This window comes from Corythoichthys intestinalis, chromosome 15 (assembly GCF_030265065.1).
Source record: "Corythoichthys intestinalis isolate RoL2023-P3 chromosome 15, ASM3026506v1, whole genome shotgun sequence".
Lineage (NCBI taxonomy): Eukaryota > Metazoa > Chordata > Actinopteri > Syngnathiformes > Syngnathidae > Corythoichthys > Corythoichthys intestinalis.
The window spans coordinates 3347174-3371752 of NC_080409.1; the positions used below are offsets into that span (position 1 = coordinate 3347174).

The 24579-nt window shown below is 41.1% G+C and overlaps 1 protein-coding gene across 4 annotated transcripts in view; it reads right to left on the reverse strand.

Moving 5' to 3' along the window:
- setd3 (SET domain containing 3, actin histidine methyltransferase) overlaps positions 1-24579 on the reverse strand; it is a 188662-nt gene that overhangs the window by 150942 nt on the left and 13141 nt on the right. For all 4 annotated transcript variants that reach the window (XM_057859667.1, XM_057859670.1, XM_057859668.1 and 1 more), the window contains exon 2: positions 10891-11017. In XM_057859667.1, coding sequence (XP_057715650.1) covers positions 10891-11017 — 127 coding nt within the window. The remainder of the gene's footprint in view (positions 1-10890; positions 11018-24579) is intronic.

The following is a 24579-nucleotide window of genomic DNA, read 5'->3' on the forward strand; positions in this document are numbered from 1 at the left end:
GGACAAGATGCAAGACCGCTTGGACGAATCCTGTGCTTGTTCCAGTGGTCCTTGCATTCATCCAGGTCCTTTTGTACAGCACCACTGAAGCAAAATCCTAGCAGGCAGTTCGTGGATTCCACTGAAACTTCCATAGCCTCCCAGGTCTCCAAACAAGTCTATCCAAAACTGAAACCTTGGGATACATAAGATTTTATGTGGCAATAATTAACCCTTATATGAGGTGAATTTAAAAAATAATAATTTGAATGACTCGCTTTTGGTATTCAATTTTGTTTAAAATGCTGTGTTCTTCTCATATACACACTCACCTTCTTCTGAACAACTACCACCAGGATTCAATCCGCTGATTGCCGATTGATGATCCATAACGGTGGCTGGATGAGCCTGCATAAGTCTATGGCGTTGACGGAGGGCACACTGTATTGCTGCCATTGTCCCATTTTCCATGCCGAGGTCTGTTCGCAGTCTCATTGGGATGGCACAAAGACCCGTGACGCAATTAATAGAGTTGTACGCGATTACAGACTGATTGTTGTTTGTTGCTCCACAAGCCAGCCACATTATACCACATTATTCTTCTCCAGAATCCATACATCGAGAGCCAGGCCAAAGGGTTTAAGTTTATCGTAGCCATCCACGTGCCAGATGTAATTTGGCCCCATGTAGTGTTACGTGCGTCTCACAAACCAGTGTTTCCCACCAATGAACGAGACTGTGTCGGCCCGCCATAGTCTCGTTTGCACCCCCCCGCCGAAAAAAAAAAAAGATAATCAGATGCGTCAGTCAGCCGATTACACAGCTGTAGCCCACTCCACTCTACCACCCGCGCGAGCGAGAGCGCGCGCGTGCGTGCACACACAGACACTCTCGCCAACAGGTCGCGCTCATAGACGGGACTACTAGCCTGGTACACCAGACTCATAGCTGTGCTATGCAGGCATGAAAATCTCTCACCTTTCGGCAAAATTCGCCGTTTTGAAGTCAAAAAGGGCGACCTACGTGAATTGCGTAGATCCGAGGAGAAATTCTTTTTGGGAGGAGGGGAGGTTTTATTTAATTATTATTATTATTATCATCATCATGTGATTAACTTAGTACGTAAACTGAGCACTTATGAAATTGGTTCTTTAAAAAAGTGACTCTTGGACAGTCAGCAAATCCTTCTAGATGCTTCGCTGACGAGAACCAATCATCGGCCCAGGCTGCGTTCCATTATTCCAAACGCGCGCACTCCTTACGGTGTACATGGAGTGCTCGGAGAGCCTTTGGTTGCATTGCAAAGCTGCGAAAACAAAAATCAGGCCTTATCCACACCGGGGCAGACCAGAGCGCAGCATACACACTTGCCTGTATTTGCCAGCAGATTGAACTTGGTGAGTAATGGTTTCAATCGTTTTCACATTTTGCGATATAAAAAAGTTACTGCCATTCGTTGCAGCTTGCGTTGAACACTGCCAGAGCTAGACAAATCTCCCATGAAAAAAAATAGCTCCCGTTAAATTGGCGTCAAGCTTGTGTATTTTGCGGTAATATAAACGAAGAAACACACTGTTGAGTCAAATTAAGCGGCATGCTCTCGGATGGAGGGGGGCGCCTCGTATCGCTCCCGTCGTCCGCCTGAGACGCGTTATTTTCGGCTGGGACTTGAGCTGACAGCCAGTGTCGGCACAACACCGGCCCGACGACTGGTGGGAATGACTCTTGCTTCTTAAAGCGTTTCAGAAATACAGGGATCCCTCGTTTTTCGCGGTTAATGGGGACCAGAACCCGCCGCAATAAGTGAAAACCGCGAAGTAGCCCCCCCTCCCCATTTTTTTGTGCGTGTTCAATGTATTTATTCAGATTTTACATTGGAAAAAAGATACATACAGTGCCTTGCAAAAGTATTCGGCCCCCTTGAATCTTGCAACCTTTCGCCACATTTCAGGCTTCAAACATAAAGATATGAATTTTTTTTTTTTTTTGTCAAGAATCAACAACAAGTGGGACACAATCGTGAAGTGGAACAACATTTATTGGATAATTTAAACTTTTTTAACAAATAAAAAACTGAAAAGTGGGGAGTGCAATATTATTCGGCCCCTTTACTTTCAGTGCAGCAAACTCACTCCAGAAGTTCAGTGAGGATCTCTGAATGATCCAATGCTGTCCTAAATGACCGATGATGATAAATAGAATCCACCTGTGTGTAATCAAGTCTCCGTATAAATGCACCTGCTCTGTGATAGTCTCAGGGTTCTGTTTAAAGTGCAGAGAGCATTATGAAAACCAAGGAACACACCAGGCAGGTCCGAGATACTGTTGTGGAGAAGTTTAAAACCGGATTTGGATACAAAAAGATTTCCCAAGCTTTAAACATCTCAAGGAGCACTGTGCAAGCCATCATATTGAAATGGAAGGAGCATCAGACCACTGCAAATCTACCAAGACCCGGCCGTCCTTCTAAACTTTCTTCTCAAACAAGGAGAAAACTGATCAGAGATGCAGCCAAGAGGCCCATGATCACTCTGGATGAACTGCAGAGATCTACAGCTGAGGTGGGAGAGTCTGTCCATAGGACAACAATCAGTCGTACACTGCATCAAATCTGGCCTTTATGGAACAGTGGCGAGAACAAAGCCATTTCTCAAAGATATCCATAAAAAGTCTCGTTTAAAGTTTGCCACGAGCCACCTGGGAGACACACCAAACATGTGGAAGAAGGTGCTCTGGTCAGATGAAACCAAAATTGAACTTTTTGGCCACAATGCAAAACGATATGTTTGGCGTAAAAGCAACACAGCTCATCACCCTGAACACACCATCCCCACTGTCAAACATGGTGGCAGCATCATGGTTTGGGCCTGCTTTTCTTCAGCAGGGACAGGGAAGATGGTTAAAATTGACAGGAAGATGGATGCAGCCAAATACAGGAACATTCTGGAAGAAAACCTGTTGGTATCTGCACAAGACCTGAGACTGGGACAGAGATTTATCTTCCAACAGGACAATGATCCAAAACATAAAGCCAAATCTACAATGGAATGGTTAAAAAATAAACGTATCCAGGTGTTAGAATGGCCAAGTCAAAGTCCAGACCTGAATCCAATCGAGAATCTGTGGAAAGAGCTGAAGACTGCTGTTCACAAACACTCTCCATCCAACCTCAATGAGCTCGAGCTGTTTTGCAAGGAAGAATGGGCAAGAATGTCAGTCTCTCGATGTGCAAAACTGATAGTAACATACCCCAAGCGACTTGCAGCTGTAATTGGAGCAAAAGGTGGCGCTACAAAGTATTAACGCAAGGGGGCCGAATAATATTGCACGCCCCACTTTTCAGTTTTTTATTTGTTAAAAAAAGTTTAAATTATCCAATAAATTTTGTTCCACTTCACGATTGCATCCCACTTGTTGATTCTTGACAAAAAATTAAAATTTTATCTTTATGTTTGAAGCCTGAAATGTGGCGAAAGGTTGCAAGGTTCAAGGGGGCCGAATACTTTTGCAAGGCACTGTATATATAAGACATGTTTTTTCCCTTTTTTCACCAAAGTATCATTTATAAATGGTTTTCTAGCACTTCAAAATGTAAGAATTATGATAAGTTTTAAACATGTTACTGCCCCACCGAATTATTTTTAAACAAGAATAAAGTAGTAAGAAAATGCTTGGCTTTATTAAATGCTTCATAGTGAGTCTACTCAAACCCTCTCAGGCTTTGTTAAACGGTGATTGACACATTTGCAAAGTTTTTCTTTTTATATATATTTTTTTGTTTGAAGCAACTTATTTGATTGAATAACAAAGACACAAATGTCCTAGCCAAAATGTAGCCCAAAGGCAAAACAACATTACTTCAATGGAAACATTTGTTTCAATCAAGAAAAATAGTTTTCAAATGCTTTTTTTGTCTCAAATTTATTTTTGCAATCAAAAACAATTTTTTTTATTGAAGTGACTTTTTGGGGATTAAAAGTATATACTGTATTTTGATTGAAGCAACTTTGTTTTTGATGGAAGTAACTTTGTTTTTTGATTGAATAATAAAAACACAAATCTATCTCCATCGTTATTGAGAAAGAAATTAAGAAAGCTTTAAAACTAAAAGCCACCGGGGAGTCTGTATTTTTTTTTTTTTCTTTTTTTTTTCTTTTTTTTTTTAATATTTATATATTTCATTACATAGACATGCCTCGTAGGGAAAGGAGATTGAGGGATAAAAAAAGGAGTTGGATGAGGCTGCTAAAGGCAGTGGATACCTCATCAGCTGGGTGAATAGCTGACAATTATAAACACAATTACAATGTTATTTTTATATAAGATTTTATGTCATTGCTTTATTAATCATTAGGTGCTAGAGTTGTTAAGTATGGATAATAATGAAATAATAGTTTTGAGAAAACTGTGCTGTTGGTGGCTCAGTGACCATCAGATGTGGTTTGTTCTCAGATGAACAAATTGAGGAAATAAGTTTTGATGCAGAGGTTGAAGGAAGAAAAGAGGCAGACTGACTGAGTCACAGCCAGAAAGTGTTGATGACAGTTTTGATTTCTATTCACTGTTGCCCCCTCCCAATTAAAGTATGTCAGAGTCACAGCCAATTATTATCTAAAACTGGTTAAAATTGATGTTTTGTTGTTTTAAGGTGTATTAAATACTTATTCATGAAACCCTTTTGATCTACGAGCACCCGCCCCTCCACCGGTCTCTGCACGGCCCTGCTGAAACACAGTGTGGGTCGACAGAGCTCAATATTTTGTTGGGGTGTACAGTGTACTGGAACATATTTCCTCCACACCCTTCTCACCTTTTTAACCCCTGACCCATTTTCATGCCTGGCTATGAGAGTATGAGTTTGGCCACCATTCAGCAGAAAAAAATTTCCAGGGCGGAGCCAGCCACAGCAAATAGACAGCGGAGCGGACCAATCAGCGACGGGCTGACGCGACGTCGGTAAAGCGACAAGAAACTAGCGAGAGACATTTCAACATATTCAACATGGCTAGCGCGAGACAGACTTGGTTTTAGCGACTCGATGTGTTTTTGGTCATGTAAAACCGAATTTACCGCGGATTGGAACATATTGCCGCTGAGTCTGGTGTACCAGGCTACGGGACTACTGTCTGCTGCATTCTGCTGCATTTGGCGCGATCCGGCGACACCGCATACAGCAATTTATATTACATTCAGTGGTCTCAAAATGCCCTAAAGAGATACACTAGGCTTGAAAATGTACACACACACACACCCTACCCCGAGGGTCAGAGACCCTCCTACCACAGTCTCCTAAAATCCAGTGGGAAACACTGCAAACCTTCTGCGAGCATGTCCAATATGACATCATACGTATTCTCCGAATAAAAATATTCTTTTATGGCGCCAGCCATGTTCACATCTTTGGTAAGACTCAATTTGAAATTCCACGCCAGAAGCGGACAAACTTCCTTGTTCATAAGTACACACGCTTTCCGGTGGATTCGTCCAATCAGCGATGAGTTGACATTTTGAGCGGTACCTACCTTTTCTGGTTGCCTTAATGTAATTTCATTTTGGATTTGTCGTTGTATTTTTTATTTTGTTATGTGATTTGTCGTTGTATTTTTTAATTTGTTGTTTTGTTTTGTGATTTGCAGTTGTTTTTTAATTCGTTTTTGTTGTTATGTGATTTGCAGGTTTTTTTTTTTAATTTGGCGTTGTGTTTTTCAATTTGCTATTTTGTTATGTGATTTGGCGTTTTGTTTTTTGATTTGTTTTTTGTTATGTGATTTGCAATTGTTTTTTAATTTGGAAAACGGCAGGGAGCCCATGTGACGTCCCGCTCGGCGACGGAAACCATGGCGAGCTATTAGTTTACATTCACAAATTATACCAACTTTATTAAAATGAAAACATCAAGAGGGGTTTTAATATAAAATTACTATAACTTGTACTCAAATGTATCTTTTAAGAACTACAAGTCTTTCTATCCGTGGATCCCTTTAACAGAAAGAATGTTAATAATGTTAATGCCATCTTGTGTATTTATTGTTATAATAAACAAATACAGTACTTATGTACAGTATGTTGAATGTTTATGTCTGTCTTTTGTCTTATCTCTCATCCAACGGCCATGTCCGGCCAACACCTTAACGTCTGGATATGCGGAGGATGCCTGGGGAAAATGGAGGCCCATATTTAACGTCTCTCCAGCTTGAAGACGTCGAGGACCTCTTTATCTTCGGCTCACTGATGGCGCTCGCCCGCCCGCTGCTTCTTGGTGCCCTCTGGGTACACCGATTCTCGATGAGAATGAAGTGTCAACTCAACGAGGCAGTGGAGATTGCTCATAACAACGGTGACGAATTGTCCTAGGTGAGGAAGGACCAAGCAGCGTTAAGTGATGCCACCGCTCAAATGGTCACGAAAATCATCACGGAGATCCGGGATCATGAAAGGCTCGCTCGCGGGAACCATGCAAGGGCGGATGATGACTAATCTTCCGGAGCGGATACAGCAGACGTGGGCCTCCATGACACACCCGGCCATCCCTCCCTACACCAACTTGAAAATCAAGCTATCCAATGAACCTACTCAAATTGACAATATTGCGTAATGCCATGGCAATCAATGACTTTTGGGAAGATATATAAGTAAAAAAATGGATTATGCAACACTAACATGCTCGTCTGTGCGTCCCGGGCTGCTGGGGGACGGGTATTGATAAGCATATGCTTTTTCCCGGCCTCCTTTGTCTGTCATCGTCTTTTCGGGCAAATTATTCCATATTCTGTGACTGTCAATGATTTTTCCTGGCCAAACTATCCCACATTCTGTAACTGTCAATGATACCGATGATGATGACAATGACGATAAAATTTCATTCATTCATTCATTCATTGTAGTCCACGGGGAAACCGAAATGTTGCCACACCGCAGACTTGAAAGAAGCCGGCGCTTCCTCAAAATTCGGTCTCTCCACTCCTCCGCTCGCCATAGCTATTTGTTTTCTTTCTTGTTCCACTTTCACTTCTCTCGTAAGCGAGAGAGGGCATTACTCGGCTTCTATTACACAGGTGCTTGACAGCGATCGGACATTTACTTGCGGGGCGGGAATTTCTCCACAGCGGTGCTTCACGTCACACACAGGCACACAGAGCTCGATCAATTCGTTCCACAAGCATTCGGAATACATTAATTGCAAAACCGAAAAGGCGCGGTTCATAAAGGTGTATTGAACCGTATAGGGCGCAGGGCGAACCGTACGGTTTGGCTTTGAACCGCAAACCGTTGCACTGCTACTAAATACGTCTTTGGGACATTGAAACAATTAAAATTAGAACGTACTGTATGTATAAGTTTTTGGGAGCAAATGAGTTAAATAAGGACTCACTCCATTTTGCAACGCCATTCCATACACTGTGGACAACGCTTGATTGGAGCCAATTTCATTCTACAACATGACAATGACCCAAAGAATACCTTCAAATTATGCAAGAACTACCGTAATTTTCCGAATATAAGGCGCACCCGTGTATAACGGGCACCCCAAATTTACCTGTAAAATCTAGGGGAAATTATTGTACCCGTGTATAACGCGCACCCTAATTTTAGCACCACTAAATAGAAGAATACAAGAAAACAGAGCTCGTGTACAGATACAAAAATGTCATTTTACTGACTGGTGAAACACAGCACAAGCATAGCACATTGGTAGTTCAAAACATTACAGTAAACTGACCATATGTACGGTAATAATATGATCTGATAACTTTTTGAACTTACCAGAATCCAGGAGAAAACAAAACAGATGTGACTTTTCTTTTAAAGGCTGCTGTATAACTTGCTCGGTTCATCATAATGAATAAACGTTTCCTCCATGGATTGATACAGTATAATGAAAGTGAGAACGTAAATCTGAGAGAGCTCATCGCTGTCGACACGACAGTAACAATAGGAACTATTGTTATTTGGGTTTGAGTTTCCCAAGGGACAGATATAGTTGACGGACACAGGAAATCTGTGTTGTTACGTTTGTTATGGTCTGAGTTGCCGAGCTGCAATAAACGTTGACTAAAATTAGTTCAAGAAACTAAATTCTGTGCTTTGTGAAGAGTGAAAAAAGCAGAATTTAACAAAGACGAAATCATTCGGCCGATCAGAGTGAAGTATTACCGAAACAAAATGGTGACGTCACGTACCGTAATGGTCGGCAACGGCTCGCCGCATACGTTTCTTCAACAAAACATGGCCGTGTCAATACAAAAAAAAATCGTTTTTTATATATATGTAATATACAGTATACATATTTCTGTCTCCATCCATGTACCCGCGTATAATGCGCAACATGATTTTACAAGTTGATTTGGGGGAAAAAAAGTGTGTTACATTCGGGAAATTACGGTGTTTAGGAAAGAAGCAGGTAGCTGGTATTCTATATGTAATGGTGTGGCCACTAAGCTGTTGTGGGATACGGTCAAGTATGGTAGGCAAGAAGTGCCCATCAAGCCAATCCAACTTGTAGGAGGTGCTTCTGGAAGCGTGGAGTGAAGTTTCTCCCGATTACTTCAACAAATTAACAGCTAGTGTGTCATTGGTCTGGAAAGCTGTAATTGTTGCAAAGGGAGCATTCTTTTATAAAAGCAAAGTTTGAAGGAAAAAAATATTATTTCAAATAAAAATCCTTATTTCTAAACTTGTCAATGTCTTGACAATATTTTCTATTCATTTTGCAACTCATTTGCAAAAGTAAAGTGTGAATTTTGAAGGAAAACATAAAATGATCTGGGTGACCCCAATCTTTTGAACGGTAGTGTACATATACACTCACCGGCCACTTTATTAGGTACACCTGTCAAACTGCTCCTTTAACACTTAATTTCTAATCAGCCAATCACATGGCGGCAACTCAGTGCTTTAAGGCATGTAGACATGGTTTAAGACAATCTCCTGCAGTTCAAACCGAGCATCAGTATGGGGAAGAAAGGTGATTTGAGTGGCTTTGAACGTGGCATGGTTGTTGGTGCCAGAGGGGCTGGTCTGAGTATTTCAGAAACTGCTGATCTACTGGGATTTTCACGCACAACCATCTCTACGGTTTACAGAGAATGGTCCGAGAAAGAAAAAATATCCAGTGAGCGGCAATTCTGTGGGCGGAAATGCCTTGTTGATGCCAGAGGAGAATGGCAAGACTGGTTCAAGCTGATAGAAAGGCAACAGTGACTCAAATAACCAACCGTGACAACCAAGGTAGGCAGAACAGCATCTCTGAACGCGCAGTACGTCGAACTTTGAGGCAGATGGGCTACAGCAGCAGAAGACCACGCCGGGTGCCACTCCTTTCAGCTAAGAACAGGAAACTGAGGTTACAATTTGCACAAGCTCATCGAAATTGGACAATAGAAGATTGGGAAAACGTTGCCTGGTCTGATGAGTCTCGATTTCTGCTGCGACATTCGGATGGTAGGGTCAGAATTTGGCGTCAACAACATGAAACCATGGATCCATCCTGCCTTGTATTAATGGTTCAGGCTGGTGGTGGTGGTGTAATGGTGTGGGGAATATTTTCTTGGCACTCTTTGGGCCCCTTGGTACCAATTGAGGATCGTTGGAACGCCACAGCCTACCTAAGTATTGTTGCTGAACATGTCCATCCCTTTATGACCACAAAGTACCCAACTTCTGATGGCTACTTTCAGCAGGATAATGCGCCATGTCATACAGCTGGAATCATCTCAGACTGGTTTCTTGAACATGACAATGAATTCACTGTACTCAAATGGCCTCCACAGTCACCAGATCTCAATCCAATAGAGCATCTTTGGGATGTGGTGGAACGGGGGATCGCATCATGGATGTGCAGCCGACAAATCTGCACCAACTGTGTGATGCCATCATGTCAATATGGACCAAACTCTCTGAGGAACGCTTCCAGCACCTTGTTGAATCTATGCCACGAAGAATTGAGGCATTTCTGAAGGCAAAAGGGGGTCCAACCCGTGACTAACATGGTATACCTAATAAAGTGGCCGGTGAGTGTATATTAACATATGATACATACAGTGGGGTGAACAAGTATTTGATACATTGCCAATGGGTTTTCCCATTGACTGTGTATCAAATACTTGTTCTCCCCACTGTATATATTAATAAATGGTTTTTAAGCACTTCAAATGTAATAATAATGATAGTTCTAAACATGTTCTATCCCACCGAATTATTTTTAAACAAGAATAAGGTACTGTACTGTAGTAGAAAAATGCTTAGCATTATTAAATGCTTGTGTTACCTCCTACCTTACCATTTATTGCCGCCAACACAACACGTCTGCCTCGAACGTCGCCACACACATATTCATTCCAGCACACACTTCCTTATCCACCCACCCGCGCAATGCCGACACAAAGCCTGTCTGTTCCAAGGCAGTCCTGTATTGAAATCCTCTCACTTACACACAATGAGTTGCCATAGCAACTGTTTAAGAAGTTAAACGATGATTGACTCACACGGTGCTTTAGAAGCCCGTGACTCTCAATGATCAATGAACATCTTTAACTTTAATAAGTAACTTCAGTGCACATGCATTGCCAGCCTGGGGAAAAAAAGAGCAGTGAGAATGAGGGAGCGATAACTCGACTAAGCGATCGGCTCGGGACAGCTTATCTGTATTTTTTTATTATTATGATTTTTTTTTTTTCTTTTTAATCTGCGATGGACTGCAGGCGCGAAGTTTGAAGCCCGAAGTAGCGAGGGATCACTGTACTTCTACTCCTCAAGCTTTTTTTGTGAAAACCACATTCCTCACAACTGGTGACTTTAGGAAGAGCAGCGTAGACCATGTTTAGCCACGAGTGCTTGCGAGCTTTCCCGCTATATAGAGAGACATGCAAAGCTAGTTCTGCAAATGATGGAAAGAGGCATACATAAACCTACTTTGCAGCAGTTCAGCGATTAGGTTCGCCATCTCTTTGGAGGAAGCCGTTGCACTCATTCCTGGCCCCCCTGACTTCTGAGTCTTCGAGCGGCTTTTTTTCCCCATAGGGTTGGATGGACAGCAGCACTTAAAAAAAAAAGTCTGAATGTCAGTGTTGATATCTGATGATTTACCATGCTCACCAGAACCGCGATCGCATTTTTATGTTGTTTCGTTGTCAGTTCAAGGGCCTTCGATCAATTTGATATGTACACATTTAATAGAATCAAGTTACAGTGGTGGTCTAAAATCAAGAAAAAATACAAAGCAATTTTGAAGTTTTTGACCAATTTCTTGCTGAATCATTTCAAACATTGAAATGAAAACCATTAAGTTAAACAACATGGTATATTAGCAAGATGACATTGTTGAAAAATGTTTACATTGTTAATCAATGTAGCCTTCAAGTACTAAACAATAAAGTAAAATAATATGCATCACGGTCATTTAGCATTCAAGAATTTAAAAAAATACTATCGTTTGTACTCCTAAGACACACGCGTGCCCGCACACCCTCACACACAGAGGGCAATCAGTAATTTACAGACATGGTGTGGTGTAGACCTGAAACGAGTACTCGAATAACTCGTATAACTCGAGTTAAAAAATTGATCAAGGAATTTTATTCGCCTCGAGGAATCTTTTAATTTTGCCAGCTCTATGCATCACATTTTGCCTGGACTACTTTTAATGCGCCACAACGCGCTGACGTCACGTACGTACCGGAAGAAAACAGCAGCGGCGGATATATTTGATTGCACTCTCAATCAGTGATGATGAATCGAGTGTGAACTGTCCGTTGTTGAAAATTAAACAACAACTCTTTTGACACCAAACCTGCGCTTTTTTCTTCATATACTTGAAGTGTGACACGTAAATAAGTCACAGACTCACAGCAAACATATGTACACAATAAATGAAGTGCACCAACCAAAAATATGACAAATAGATAAAAAGCTGGCAGTTTTTGGCCGAGTGGTTCACCGCTTCGTGTGGCCATTCGATTCCCAACACACACATACTGTACTTGTCTCGGTGGTTCTTCCTTTTTTTTTTTAAAATTCAATTGCTGGCTGATCTCCAGCCCCGTATTTTCAGCAATCTCCTCCCACGAATAGCTTGCCATTTGGCAATCTTCATAATGTCTTGACGAGACATTGTAGAAGTTGTCGTACTTGCTCTTCGTTGATACTCTCGTCGGCTTGGTCCATTTTTGCGTGTAGAAAAATAATGTTTGTCAATGGCGGTGATTTCGCGCTAAACCGGAAACAACAGTCGGAGCGGACCTATCATAGTCCATTTCCACCACGTCACACGTGTTGACGCGACGCAAAGTCTGAAAAAAAAAGGAGGAGCCAGAGAGGCTATGGCGGAGGGTCGTAATTCGGGTCTTCCTTGACGGCGCAGGTCTGATAACTCGGCCCTCATACAGCGCATAACACTTTCCCCACCCGGCCCCGGCTACACATGGCCCCGCCGAAGCTTCGGCACCCTCGGCTGGACCCCGCGACCGATGACTGCCCCTGAAACCCAGGCCGGCGCCACCCGCCCGCCTAGCCAGCATTCCACCAACGGCGTTTACTCCGAGAGCAGAGGATTGATACTCAGGACAAGGTAAAATTAAGTTAACGTAGCGCTAATAAATAAGATTAACGTTAATGTACCTTGCTAATAGGCCTGAACGATATTGGAAAAAAATATTGTTGCGATTTTTTGGGGGGTTTGCGATATATTGCGATATTATACTGCGATATTAAAATTTATATATACAGTGGGGAGAACAAGTATTTGATATGCTGTCAATGGGTTTTTCCATTGGCAGTGTATCAAATACTTGTTCTCCCCACTGTATATATTCATCATATATATATATATATATATATATATATATATATATATATACCCATGTATATATATTTTTTTTTAAAGAAATTTTTACTAGATGACTTGAATAGCTGTTCGGAAAGACTTTGGATGACTCCTCATGACCACTGTGTACAGTATTCCATCGTTTTCCGCGGTTAATAGGGACCAGAACCCACCGCGATAAGTGAAAAAACACGAAGTAGCGCCCCCCCCATTTTGTGTGTGTGTGTGGGTGTGTGCTCAATGTATTTATTCAGATCTAACACTGGAAAGAGATACATATAAGACATGTATGACATATAAGACATGTACGACAAGTATGATTTTTAAAAATCTGTATATATTTACATATATATATATATATATATATATACACTCACCGGCCACTTTATTAGGTACACCATGCTAGTAACGGGTTGGACCCCCTTTGCCTTCAGAACTGCCTCAATTCTTTGTGGCATAGATTCAACAAGGTACTGGAAGCATTCCTCAGAGAGTGGTTCATATTGACATGATGGCATCACACAGTTGGTGCAGATTTGTCGGCTGCACATCCATGATGCGACTCTCCCGTTCCACCACATCCCAAAGATGCTCTATTGGATTGAGATCTGGTGACTGTGGAGGCCATTTGAGTACAGTGAACTCATTGTCATGTTCAGGAAACCAGTCCGAGATGATTCCAGCTTTATGACATGGCGCATTATCCTGCTGAAAGTAGCCATCAGAAGTTGGGTACATTGTGGTCATAAAGGGATGGACATGGTCAGCAACAATACTCAGGTAGGCTGTGGCGTTCCAACGATGCTCAATTGGTAATAAGAGGCCCAAAGAGTGCCAAGAAAATATTCCCCACACCATTACACAACCACCACCAGTCTGAACCGTTGGTACGAGGCAGGATGGATCCATGTTTTCATGTTGTTGACCCCAAATTCTGACCCTATCATTTGAATGTCGCAGCAGAAATCGAGACTCATCAGACCAGGCAACGTTTTTCCAATCTTCTATTGTCCAATTTCGATGAGCTTGAGCAAATTGTAGCCTCAGTTTCCTGTTCTTAGCTGAAAGGAGTGGCACCCGGCGTGGTCTTCCGCTGCTGTAGCCCATCTGCCTCATAGTTCGACGTACTGTGCGTTCAGAGATGCTGTTCTGCCTACCTTGGTTGTAACGGGTGGTTATTTAAGTCACTGTTGCCTTTCTATCAGCTCGAACCAGTCTGGCCATTCTCCTCTGGCATCAACAAGGCATTTCCGCCCACAGAACTGCCGCTCACTGGATATTTTTTCTTTTTCGGGCCATTCTCTGTAAACCCTAGAGATGGTTGTGCGTGAAAATCCCAGTAGATCAGCAGTTTCTGAAATACTCAGACCAGCCCTTCTGGCAACAACAACCATGCCACATTCAAAGTCACTCAAATCACCCTTCTTCCCCATACTGATGCTCGGTTTGAACTGCAGGAGATTGTCTTAAACCATGTCTACATGCCTAAATGCACTGAGTTGCCGCCATGTGATTGGCTGATTAGAAATTAAGTGTTAACGAGCAGTTGGACAGGTGTACCTAATAAAGTGGCCGGTGAGTGTGTGTGTATATTCATATATATATATATATATATATTAAGGGTGTAACAGTACATGTATTTGTATTGAACCGTTTCGGTTCGGGGTCCTCGGTTCGGTACGGGGACGTACCGAACGAGTTTCTGACGAAATGTAAAGTGCTGTAGAATTTAGCGCGTTAACTGGCGGTAATTAATTTTTTTGAATTAATCACGTTAAAATATTTGATGCATTTAACGCAAGCGCGGAATGCCCGCTCATGCTTCCCATAATCCCACTGTTACGTCCCACGGACAGCCGCTAAGGGCGTAACATAAAACGAGACACGCCCACAAGTTGCAAGTGGACACAAATTTATTCACACAATTCGAACTCGCAATGAACAAAATATACAAAATGCGGAAGAAGCTGGCTTCAGCGTAAGCCCAGTCCAAAACAACAAACAAAATGAAACTACACTTGAACCCCACCTGCGAAGTAAACCCTGATCGTAAAAAAGAAAAAACAATACAGCCACTAACCTGGCTTCTACACTGAACAAAAGGGGTTGAACGAAAACGGCAGTTTACCTCTACTGCTGGGGTGCTCTTATTTACAGTGGTGAACAAAAACGATCCAATAACGAATGAACACAAAATACCTCACCGAAAAAGCGGGAGTCTAACAAAATAGCGATCAAATGCACAGGTGAATGAATAGCGAGCAAACAGCTGGCAAGGAGGTACGCGGCAAATATGCTGTCAAATGCGAAGTTGCGAACTCTGAGTGTTGACTGTAAAATGACGAGCGGTCAGATGACTTTTGTTAACGCTGCCTTTATTTGGTTAACAAGACTCAGGCACAATACAACACACATGCGGGTATGCAAGCTCAAACAACGGCCTAATAGTATTACCCAGAGCCGTATTACCGAGTATCGGAGTAGCTGCCGTAAAGCAAGTGTTGTTATTGCCGCAAATGTAAACAAAGCGCTGCATAATGGATACATGTCAGACAGCGGCTAGTTCGGGTGGTCCGTCAGCGGCGGTGACGTCGTCAGCCCGTCCGGCATCAATCAGAGTATGCCACGTTGGGAGGGGAGGCAGCCAGCTGGCGGACGCGGCGATCAGATGACTGACAGTCTCAAAAAAGATAACAATTAAACGGCCAGGGCCATAGCACCACTGAGAAGTGCAGTGAGCAGCATGGGTAACGGTTAAATGTTAACATGGAAGATGGTTGGCCCTCTGGGTGGGGAATTCAAATTAAAAAAGAATATACATGGAACAACTCTTCACTTCAGTGTTGCAACTGTTCAATTTTGCACATCAGATATTTATTTTCAAGAAAAAGTCTTAGCCAAAGTTATTTTTATTTTGTTTTTAAAACGATCTACATTTTAGAATATTGTATTTTCTATTTTTTGAGCAGAATTCTAGCTTTGTATAGGCCAGTACTTCTCAAATAGTGGGGCGCGCCCCCCTGGGGGGGCGCAGAGCAATGCCAGGGGGGGCGCATGTGACCTCGGGGAACATGTTTTATGTGGGTGTTTTTTTTTTTTTTTTTTTGCCGTACTGGAATAAAGTGTACTTGCACATCCACTCAGTAGGTGGCAGTGGCGCTCTCATTTTCAGAGTGCGCGCAGTATTTTTGAACTAAGGAAGAGCACTCAGCACACACAGACAACAGATATGAAGAGCAGTGTGCCACCGCCGTTTTCGAAAGCCGTTTTCCGACCGGACTCACTCACGCAGCGACCCACTGTCTTGTCCGGTTCTCACGTTGCCGCCCGAGAAGTGCCATTTTCGGCTTGGGATCGTCACGACGACTGCCCTCACCTACGGTTCTACCTCGGCCGCCGTGAATGCGCTTTTTTCGTGCCGTTTGCCTTTTAGCTTTGACTTTTAATAAAGTGGGTGATGATGAAAGACCACTGTTTACTGTGTCTAAAAATTATTATAGCAGACAGCAAGAAGCCAAATCAATCATTGTTAAGCCGCTTGATTTTTTCAGTAAAAACGTGCCGTATATTGCCAACAATCGTCCTGCTTTGTCAGTGTTATATCAGTAAGCCAGTGAGCATTGTTAGCATGCTAATTGAAAAATAACTCCACATCATTGCAAAGGAGGTAAATACTGTGAGCAGCAAAAATAAAAACTGTCCTGTCCAAGGACACTCCCCCCCCCCCTTTTATTCAGATTTGTTTTTTCGGTCAAAATTTTTGGCACATTGTCCTCATGAGTGAATGTTTCTCATCAATTTTAATTTGGTATTATTTACTGATTTTATTACATTTTTTTTTTCTGTATCAAATGGTCAAAAATGTACCTTGAGTGTATTTTTTAGTTTGGATGTGAATTTTTTTTTTTTTATGCAGGCAAATTGATGCACATCAAGTCTTCTCTGTTACAAACAAAACAATGTTTATAATAAAGTTATACTTTATTATAAGTTGATCTATGTTACTTTTTTTCTTTATTAGAAAAAAAGGACACAATGTTAGGCAGATGCGTATTTATAATAGTAATTTTATAGACAAATGATACTATTTACAGTGGCGGCAGAGAGTTTGGGGGGGCGCGAAACATTTACGTCTTCCTTGGGGGGGCGTGACAGAAAATAATTGAGAAGCACTGGTATAGGCTAATGTTCCTATTGTTGAAAGCACAAATGTGTGTAATAAACAACTAGCACATTTATATTTTGCATTCTGTTTTCTTACTGTACCGAAAATGAACCAAACCGTGACCTCAAAACCGAGGTACGTACCGAACCGAGATTTTTGTGTACAGTTACACCCCTAATAATATATATATAAATATATATATATATATTAATAAACGCTTTTTAAGCACTTCAAATGTAATAATTATGATCAGTTTTAAACATAACTGTCCCACTGAATCATTTTTAAACAAGAATAAAGTACTGTAGTCGAAAAATGCTTGGCTTTATTAAATGCTTCTGTTTACCTAACATGGCTGTGACTTTTGGAGTGACATGTAGAAATTACAAACTCCTCATAATCACTTCTGGCGTTTATTTTATATGTCTCGAACGTCTCCCCAATTTTCCCCCACAAAGACACACATTCATTTCAGCCCGCGCTTCTTTGCAGAAACTGTTTAACAAGTTAAACGATGATTGACAGATTGCTGCCCGGCTTCTTTGACCAGATCAAAGCCATCGTTAACTTTAATAAGCAAGTGCCGCAGTGACTGAGCGCTGGGAAAGGGGGTGAGAGAGGCTTTGCGAGTGAATGAAGCAGATCAAAGGTTTGCGGATTGGGGAAAAAAAAAAACAACAACTATCGCGCGTCCTTGCGATGGCACTATCGCGCATGCGCACATCGCGATGGCGATGTTTAAACTAAAGATACACGATAATATCCGTCTCCGATAATTATCGGCCGATAATGGCAATTATGACGTCACACAGATAATCCAGATAATAAAAAAATTCAACCGATAATGCAATCCAATTATTATACACTTGATTTAGCCTCCAAATGGGCACAACCGAAGAATTCAGCACGCCGCCTCCTCAACCCCTCCCCTCTCTGAAGCCCCTGAGGGAGGAGGGGTTGAGAAGGCGGAGTTACACGACAAGAAATAGTTGAATATTATGGCGGCTGTTACTAAAAAAAACGACGCTCTCGCCATCTGCGAAACATGTACCGCAGAAGTTACAAGAAGCCGAAAGAAAGCGTCCTCATTCAAAACTACTAACCCAGCATTCATTTAAAACTGCATCACAAAGATTTTTGGAACGAATACGAGGCTGTTGCTAGCGGGAATGCTAAAGCTATTGTAAACAGAAGCTAAACTACGGGGCTCGTGATATTACAGAGTCGGGTTTTTTGGGAAAGCAGCCCAAGGCGGGTGGTAAACTCAAATCTAAGGCTAAACACCGGCACGACTGGAGACCGATAGTCTGCAAGTAGCCGTCTTCCGACGGAGCTCCAAAGGCGCGGCGGGCAGAGCCCGGTTCCCCGGCTTCAGGACCTCCGGCGAACACCCCGGTTTCTCGAGCGTTCCCCACGGCGTGCGAGCAGAGCCAGGCCCCGAATATGCCGCGGCGAACTGGCCAGTGCGGGCGGATTATCTGGTACGAACGTAGCCGCCGCCCAGACGAGACACGATTTTTTTTTTTTTTACCGAAATGACCCGAGAGCCAAAGCCCTGGATAAAAAAATAATGCCGTTTATACGACCACCATTCATGCCAACATGCCAAACACATTTTCACCACAGACAATTGGAAAAGTGATGTCCAAGAAGCAAGCTTATCATGACGGCAGTGGTTAAATGATAATTTAAACATGGAGAAAACGAAGTCAGCCAGTCAATAATGCATTCAGTATGTAAAATGACGAGCGGTCAGATGACTTTGTAACGCTACCTTTATTTTCGGCTTAACAAAACTCAGGCACAAAACAACGCGCACGGAGATGCGAGCTCCAACTCCATCCAAATCGTACTGCCGTGTATCAGTTTAGCTGCTGTAAAGCAAATGTCGTGAGTGCCGCAAAAGTAAACAAAGCGCTGCAGAATGGGTACATGACATCTCGCTCTTTTGAGTTAATCATTTTCACAGTGTGCAACAAAGCATATAACATTGGCAATCACTTTCCAAATTAATTTAACTTATTTGTCTGCTCAATTACAGTCACAGTAGATAATCAAAACTTATTGGCACTTATTAACACTTATCAATTTAAATATGCACATTCCTGTTGTAATGAAATAACAATAATATTCTGTAGCCACAAATATTACTCAAAATCTTTGCTTCTTCCAAGTTTTTTTTTTTTTTTTTTTTTTTTTAGGATTAAGTATAATAATGTATTGCTTAAAATAAGGCTGTTAAGATTATTTTCAGCTAGCTATTTTTCTTCTAAGAAATCTGAGAGAAATACACTTGAAGCGCTGGCAGATAATTTCACTTATTTCCAATAGATTTACACTTAAAACTGACTAGTTTTAAGGAGGTGTGTTTTGCAGTGTATTAATGCTATATATGTAAGGAATGGCTTACTTTTAAAGGAATTTTTGTGCAATTTAGGTATTTACTCTGTAAGTAATTGTTGCCAAAAGTTTACCATTACACAATGTCAGACAATCTGTCATTATTTAGATGTTAGAATTGAATACTTGTTCATATTTTATGTTGAAAAAAAGAGCAATAAATTATATTTTTTGCACAGTAATATTTTCTTTTGTGTATACTTTAATATTTTACATAAATCTTTTAATAGAATTATCGGCTTGACATTATCGGTTATCGGTTGGAACGAGGAGGAAATTATCGGTTATCGGTATCGGCTGAAAAATGCATTATCGTGCATCACTAGTTTAAACGATATATCGTTCAGGCTTACTTGCTAACGTAAGTTGGCCCTGCGGAGGGCTAGGTTTCTACTAATTATGACGACTGTCGATGCGTGGCTAACGTGTCTTTCATACAGGCTTTATTTAATCTGTAAAAACACAGCGCTGTAGAGTGATAAGGGTGTAAAATAATAACATAATAAAGCCAACTGTCAATTTTAGCTCGCATTGATGGATAAAACACCAAGTAGCGCCGGTGCCGAATGTTCTCCAATACAGCAGGTATCATAAATTTATTTTGAACATTGCAAAAACTCAAAATCCTATCGGGACTTACAATTTAAACTTTAAACCTAACTAGAACCTAAAAATAGCTTGTCAATTCAATTGAAACGTGGGAGAAACAAAAGATTTTTTTTTTTTTTTTTTTTTAATAGATCTGAAGTTTTGGGAGTGAAAGCAGTGAATTTGTTGTTTTATTTTTCTAGTCACATCAGAGATGCAATTGTTGGCTGTTTTCGAGAATTAACATTTAAAATAAAGACACTGATTGTCTAAAATGGTGCAATTTTAGGTGAAATGTCTTGTTTTCTCTGGTATATTTATAATTTCTCCTTACCTTAAAAAAAATGTTTTATACGATTACTCGATTAATCGATGTAATTTTCCGAATACTCGATTACTAAAATACTGAGATAGCTGCAGCTCTATTGTGGTGAAACAATTTTTTATGATAGCCTATTTAATATGTTTTATGACAGAATGACAATAAACTGTTGTATTTAGTGCTGCACCGATTAATCCATTAACTCAAGTAATTTGATTAGAAAAAAGTTTCAAAAATGTTACAAATACACAAGCAAGACAGCCATTGCTTTAAAGGTTACAGGCCAGGACTCAATACCCTCTCAGAGCTAGCGTTCATGGCGCATCAGCTCCCCAGGTGTTTAGGTGGTGAAATCACAGTTTAAATCTCTGGACTTTTATTGAATGTTTTTATTATTTATGTTGACAATTATATGTTAAAATAAATTATATGACTATAGTTATCGTTATATCGCCCAGGGTTAGCCAAATGCAACATTGCAAGAGACGCGTCTTTTACTCAAAAGACGGCGCTGTTGCCTCCACAATAATGGGTTTTCTTTGCTAATTTTTGGAGTTTTAAATTGATTTTCGGCACTAAATGGAGGCTTACAGAGATCAAAACCATCTAAGAAAACTCCCAGAAACAAAGTCCCGATAGTCCCCAGGTTACCGCAGACTCGACTTACGCGATTTCAACTTTACAACACCAGCGTCAAGTCCGCCATAGTCTCTCGTCGTTTTTTTGTTGTTTTTTTTTAAAACTGCGTAAACATTACCTTATTGAATCACAAAGTACCTTATTTCTAACTTTATTAACTTCACTAAACGTGAAGCTGTTCAGCTTGACAGACAGCAACCGAGGCAATTGTGGTTTTTTAAGCCTTTTACTTCCTTCACTTTTGGCAATCTGTAAAGCTGTAGCACACATATGTACACTTATGTTCAAAACGACACACATTTTAACAATAAAATACCTGGCACAAAACAATTGATGTTCAAATGTCCATCACGTCTGATCAATATGTATATTCTGTAGAATTAATTAGCCTAATTCGCCTAGCAAAAGTTTGCTAGCTTAAATGCTATGAATGCTTAAGTATTTACAATTTTCATAGCAAAGTGCTCACACATAACTCCACAAACTAGAGCAGGGCGGTAAACCGAAAATTTACCGTCACCAAAATTCTTCACGATGACCGACGTAATTTTGACCATGTCGGTAAATTTGGTAATTTAATAAAACAAGAAAGTATAGCCTTTTCATCCCGCTTTGACTCTGTGTTGTTCAGCTATGTTCATTCCCCTTTAAGAAAGCAGACAGTGTGCTTACGTATGGAGTCACCTGGTTTTCAGGAAGCCAAACAAACAGAAGCCCGGTAGGCTAACGCTAGCGGCTAACACTACAAGTAAACGGGATGGAGTCGGGCTTAAGTTAGCTTCGCCAAACTTTCACCCGATATTAAGTAAACTCTTGGCAGGTTCCAGACGGGCTTTCACCCGCTGTCCTCCCTGGTTCTCACGATTTCAGGAGAGGATGCTTTCTTCTGGTAGCCAAACCACAGGCTAACGCTAGCGGCTAACAGCGGCTACAAATGAACGTGATGGAGTCGGATAGCGGCTCTAACCTTGTCGAAACGGCTGAAATTAATGAGTGGACTGTGCACGGACTTCATGTAGCAATCATTATGTTGCGTTATTTGGCATCTCTGTGTGATTTCTCTGAAAGCTTTCATGATGGTAAAGCACTCAGCATAAAGTATAATCCAACAGTGAAGCCTATATATAATATGACAGTTTAATGGCCACAGCTATTTTTCTGTATGTGTTTGCTTTATTCTGCCATCATAAAACCTTAAATGTTTCATTGGCATCAGAGCAATACAGCTTTAATCTGGTTGTGTCTGTGTGGGGGGTGCATGTATTAAAAACTGTTTCGGGAAAAAAAAAAACCTAAAACCTTGACGTAAACACTTGTGTTGAATAATTATGTCACAGCAGCCACTACCAATAAGTTGTCTGGAGTGTACTGTTAAAGCTGCAAGTCATTTGTGTTAGAATCACATGTTTGCACAGTCGTCATATAAGCTGTTATAAATGTTCACACTAGAATTCTTGTTGTTTACCAGATTTGTTTAAATACTTAATGTTTAGACTGCATGTGCAATTGTTAAATTGAAACCTGGTTAAATAAATTTAACGAGAAACTGTTAATTTGTATTCCATGCATTGATTCAAATTTTCAAACTATATAACAGTCCGCTTTGGCGAATTTATCGTTATCGAGGTAAATCTGCTCAATTTATCGTGATACGTACTTAAGGCCATATCGCCCAGCTCTAACCCAAACATATATTAGCTGAAAAAACTTACAGCCTTATGTTGGCCAAATGAGAGGGCAACTGTCCTATATCAATGTCACACGAGTCTCCTACTCAGTCATAGAAGCCAAGGTGACAGTCAAGCCACACCCAACGCTGCCACCAGAGGGCAGTGTATCCTTCATCATTCAACAAAATACTTTTGGACTTTTTGGATAGTTATTTTTTTAAAGCGTTAATTCAGACTTTTGCAAAAATTCAGGTTAAGTCACCAGCATAGGAACGGAACTCATTCATAACCCGGGGACTACCTGTACAGCTATGTAAAATTCTATCAAAATCCACCCAGCCGTTTCAGAGTTCATAGAGAATGAACACACACACAAGAACGCACAAAATTCCATTCATATTTATGAAAAGATCAGTACACAACGGCCTAGTATAGAATGGTACTCTAGTTAAACCACACGTATATTTATCAGACAATACAGTAAATTTTGTCAGAGTTTAGGCTAACTTTTTTGTGCTACAGTGATGAATGACATATACCAGTGTTTTTCAACCAATGTGCCACAGCACACTAGTGTGCCGTGAGAGATCGTCAGGTGTGCCGCAAGAAATTATCCAATATTGTTTTTGTTTTTTTTTAATTCGACGGGCCGAGTTGCAGTAGTAAGAAAGGATTAGATAAAAAGTTGCAGTCGTGTCCAGGTGAGTTTAGTATTGCTCGTGTCGCGTTCAATAACTGCTCGGATTTTGTAGCCTTCAGCAACCTTGCTGTCCGCGTTGATGTGGACCACAGCACGTCTACTGCACATCATTTGATTAGACTCGTATAGAGTCAATATACACAAAAGTGTCCTTTCCATTTTAACCATATGTGACGACCATCAATCCTCCCCTGTCGTCGGATGTAGAAACAAACGGCGAGTCAAATTTTACGCCGGATGTCGAATCGAAGCGATAATATGTAGAAGTACCACTGTATATGAAATATGAAGTTACTATGATGTTGCCATATAGTGCAACTCCTAGCCATCTTGGCTAGGCATATGCCTGTAAACAGGCTTGTCACGATGACAAATTTTAGTAGGCGCAACTAATGTAGTGACAATACATCCTAATAATTCACCCACTGAAATGCAATAAATTGTTATTCTTAACACAAACTAAATTAAAAACAATAAATATTACAACAACAAAAAAACACACACACACCCCAAGTATAACGAGTCATTTGAAAACTAGCCAAGTGCAAATCATGAAATAGGTGAGAAACCCAATGCCATTTTCGTTCTCTGCTAATTAGGCTACGTTCATACTACAGGTCTTAATGCACGAATCCGATTTTTTGTCATATCCGGTTTTTTGGCGTGCCCGTTCAGACTGACTTTGTGCATTGAGACCGTTCAAGTATTACGCATGCGCACTAATTCGGAGTCTGACACGCGCTGAGCATGAAGACCCACATGCGCAGAAGCATCAAAACAAATGACACACGTCATCTGTCATTCCAGGGATATCATATTTTGCTTTTCAAAAGGAGGACACAAATAACAGACATAAATAATCCCCGTTTAGGCTTATATTAAAAGTTTATATGGATCGATAGCATGCACGCACTGTCCCTGCATGTCACACACACATATACGCAGTTTGCCCCGACTCTCGGCCGTGTAGGCAATGTTGAAATATTGCTCACTTGGAGCAAAGAGAAAACTGAGCATTCTCAGGTTTATCCTCAACCCATTTTTATTTTTTATGACTGTTGTCAAGCCCAGCCCTTCCCCAAAAGCAGTCTTCACTGCAAGCTAGGCGCTAATAACGCACAGCGGCACCGCTACGGTAAGCGTCTCTCTCGCTATTTGATTGCTGCATGAAATCCGATTTGGGAGAGTGGACAGTACAGACCGCCACAACAGTCTGGAAAAATATGGCCCAGATCGGATTTGAACCACATACGAAAGTGACCCAGATCGGATTTGAAATGGTCCAGTTCTATGCGA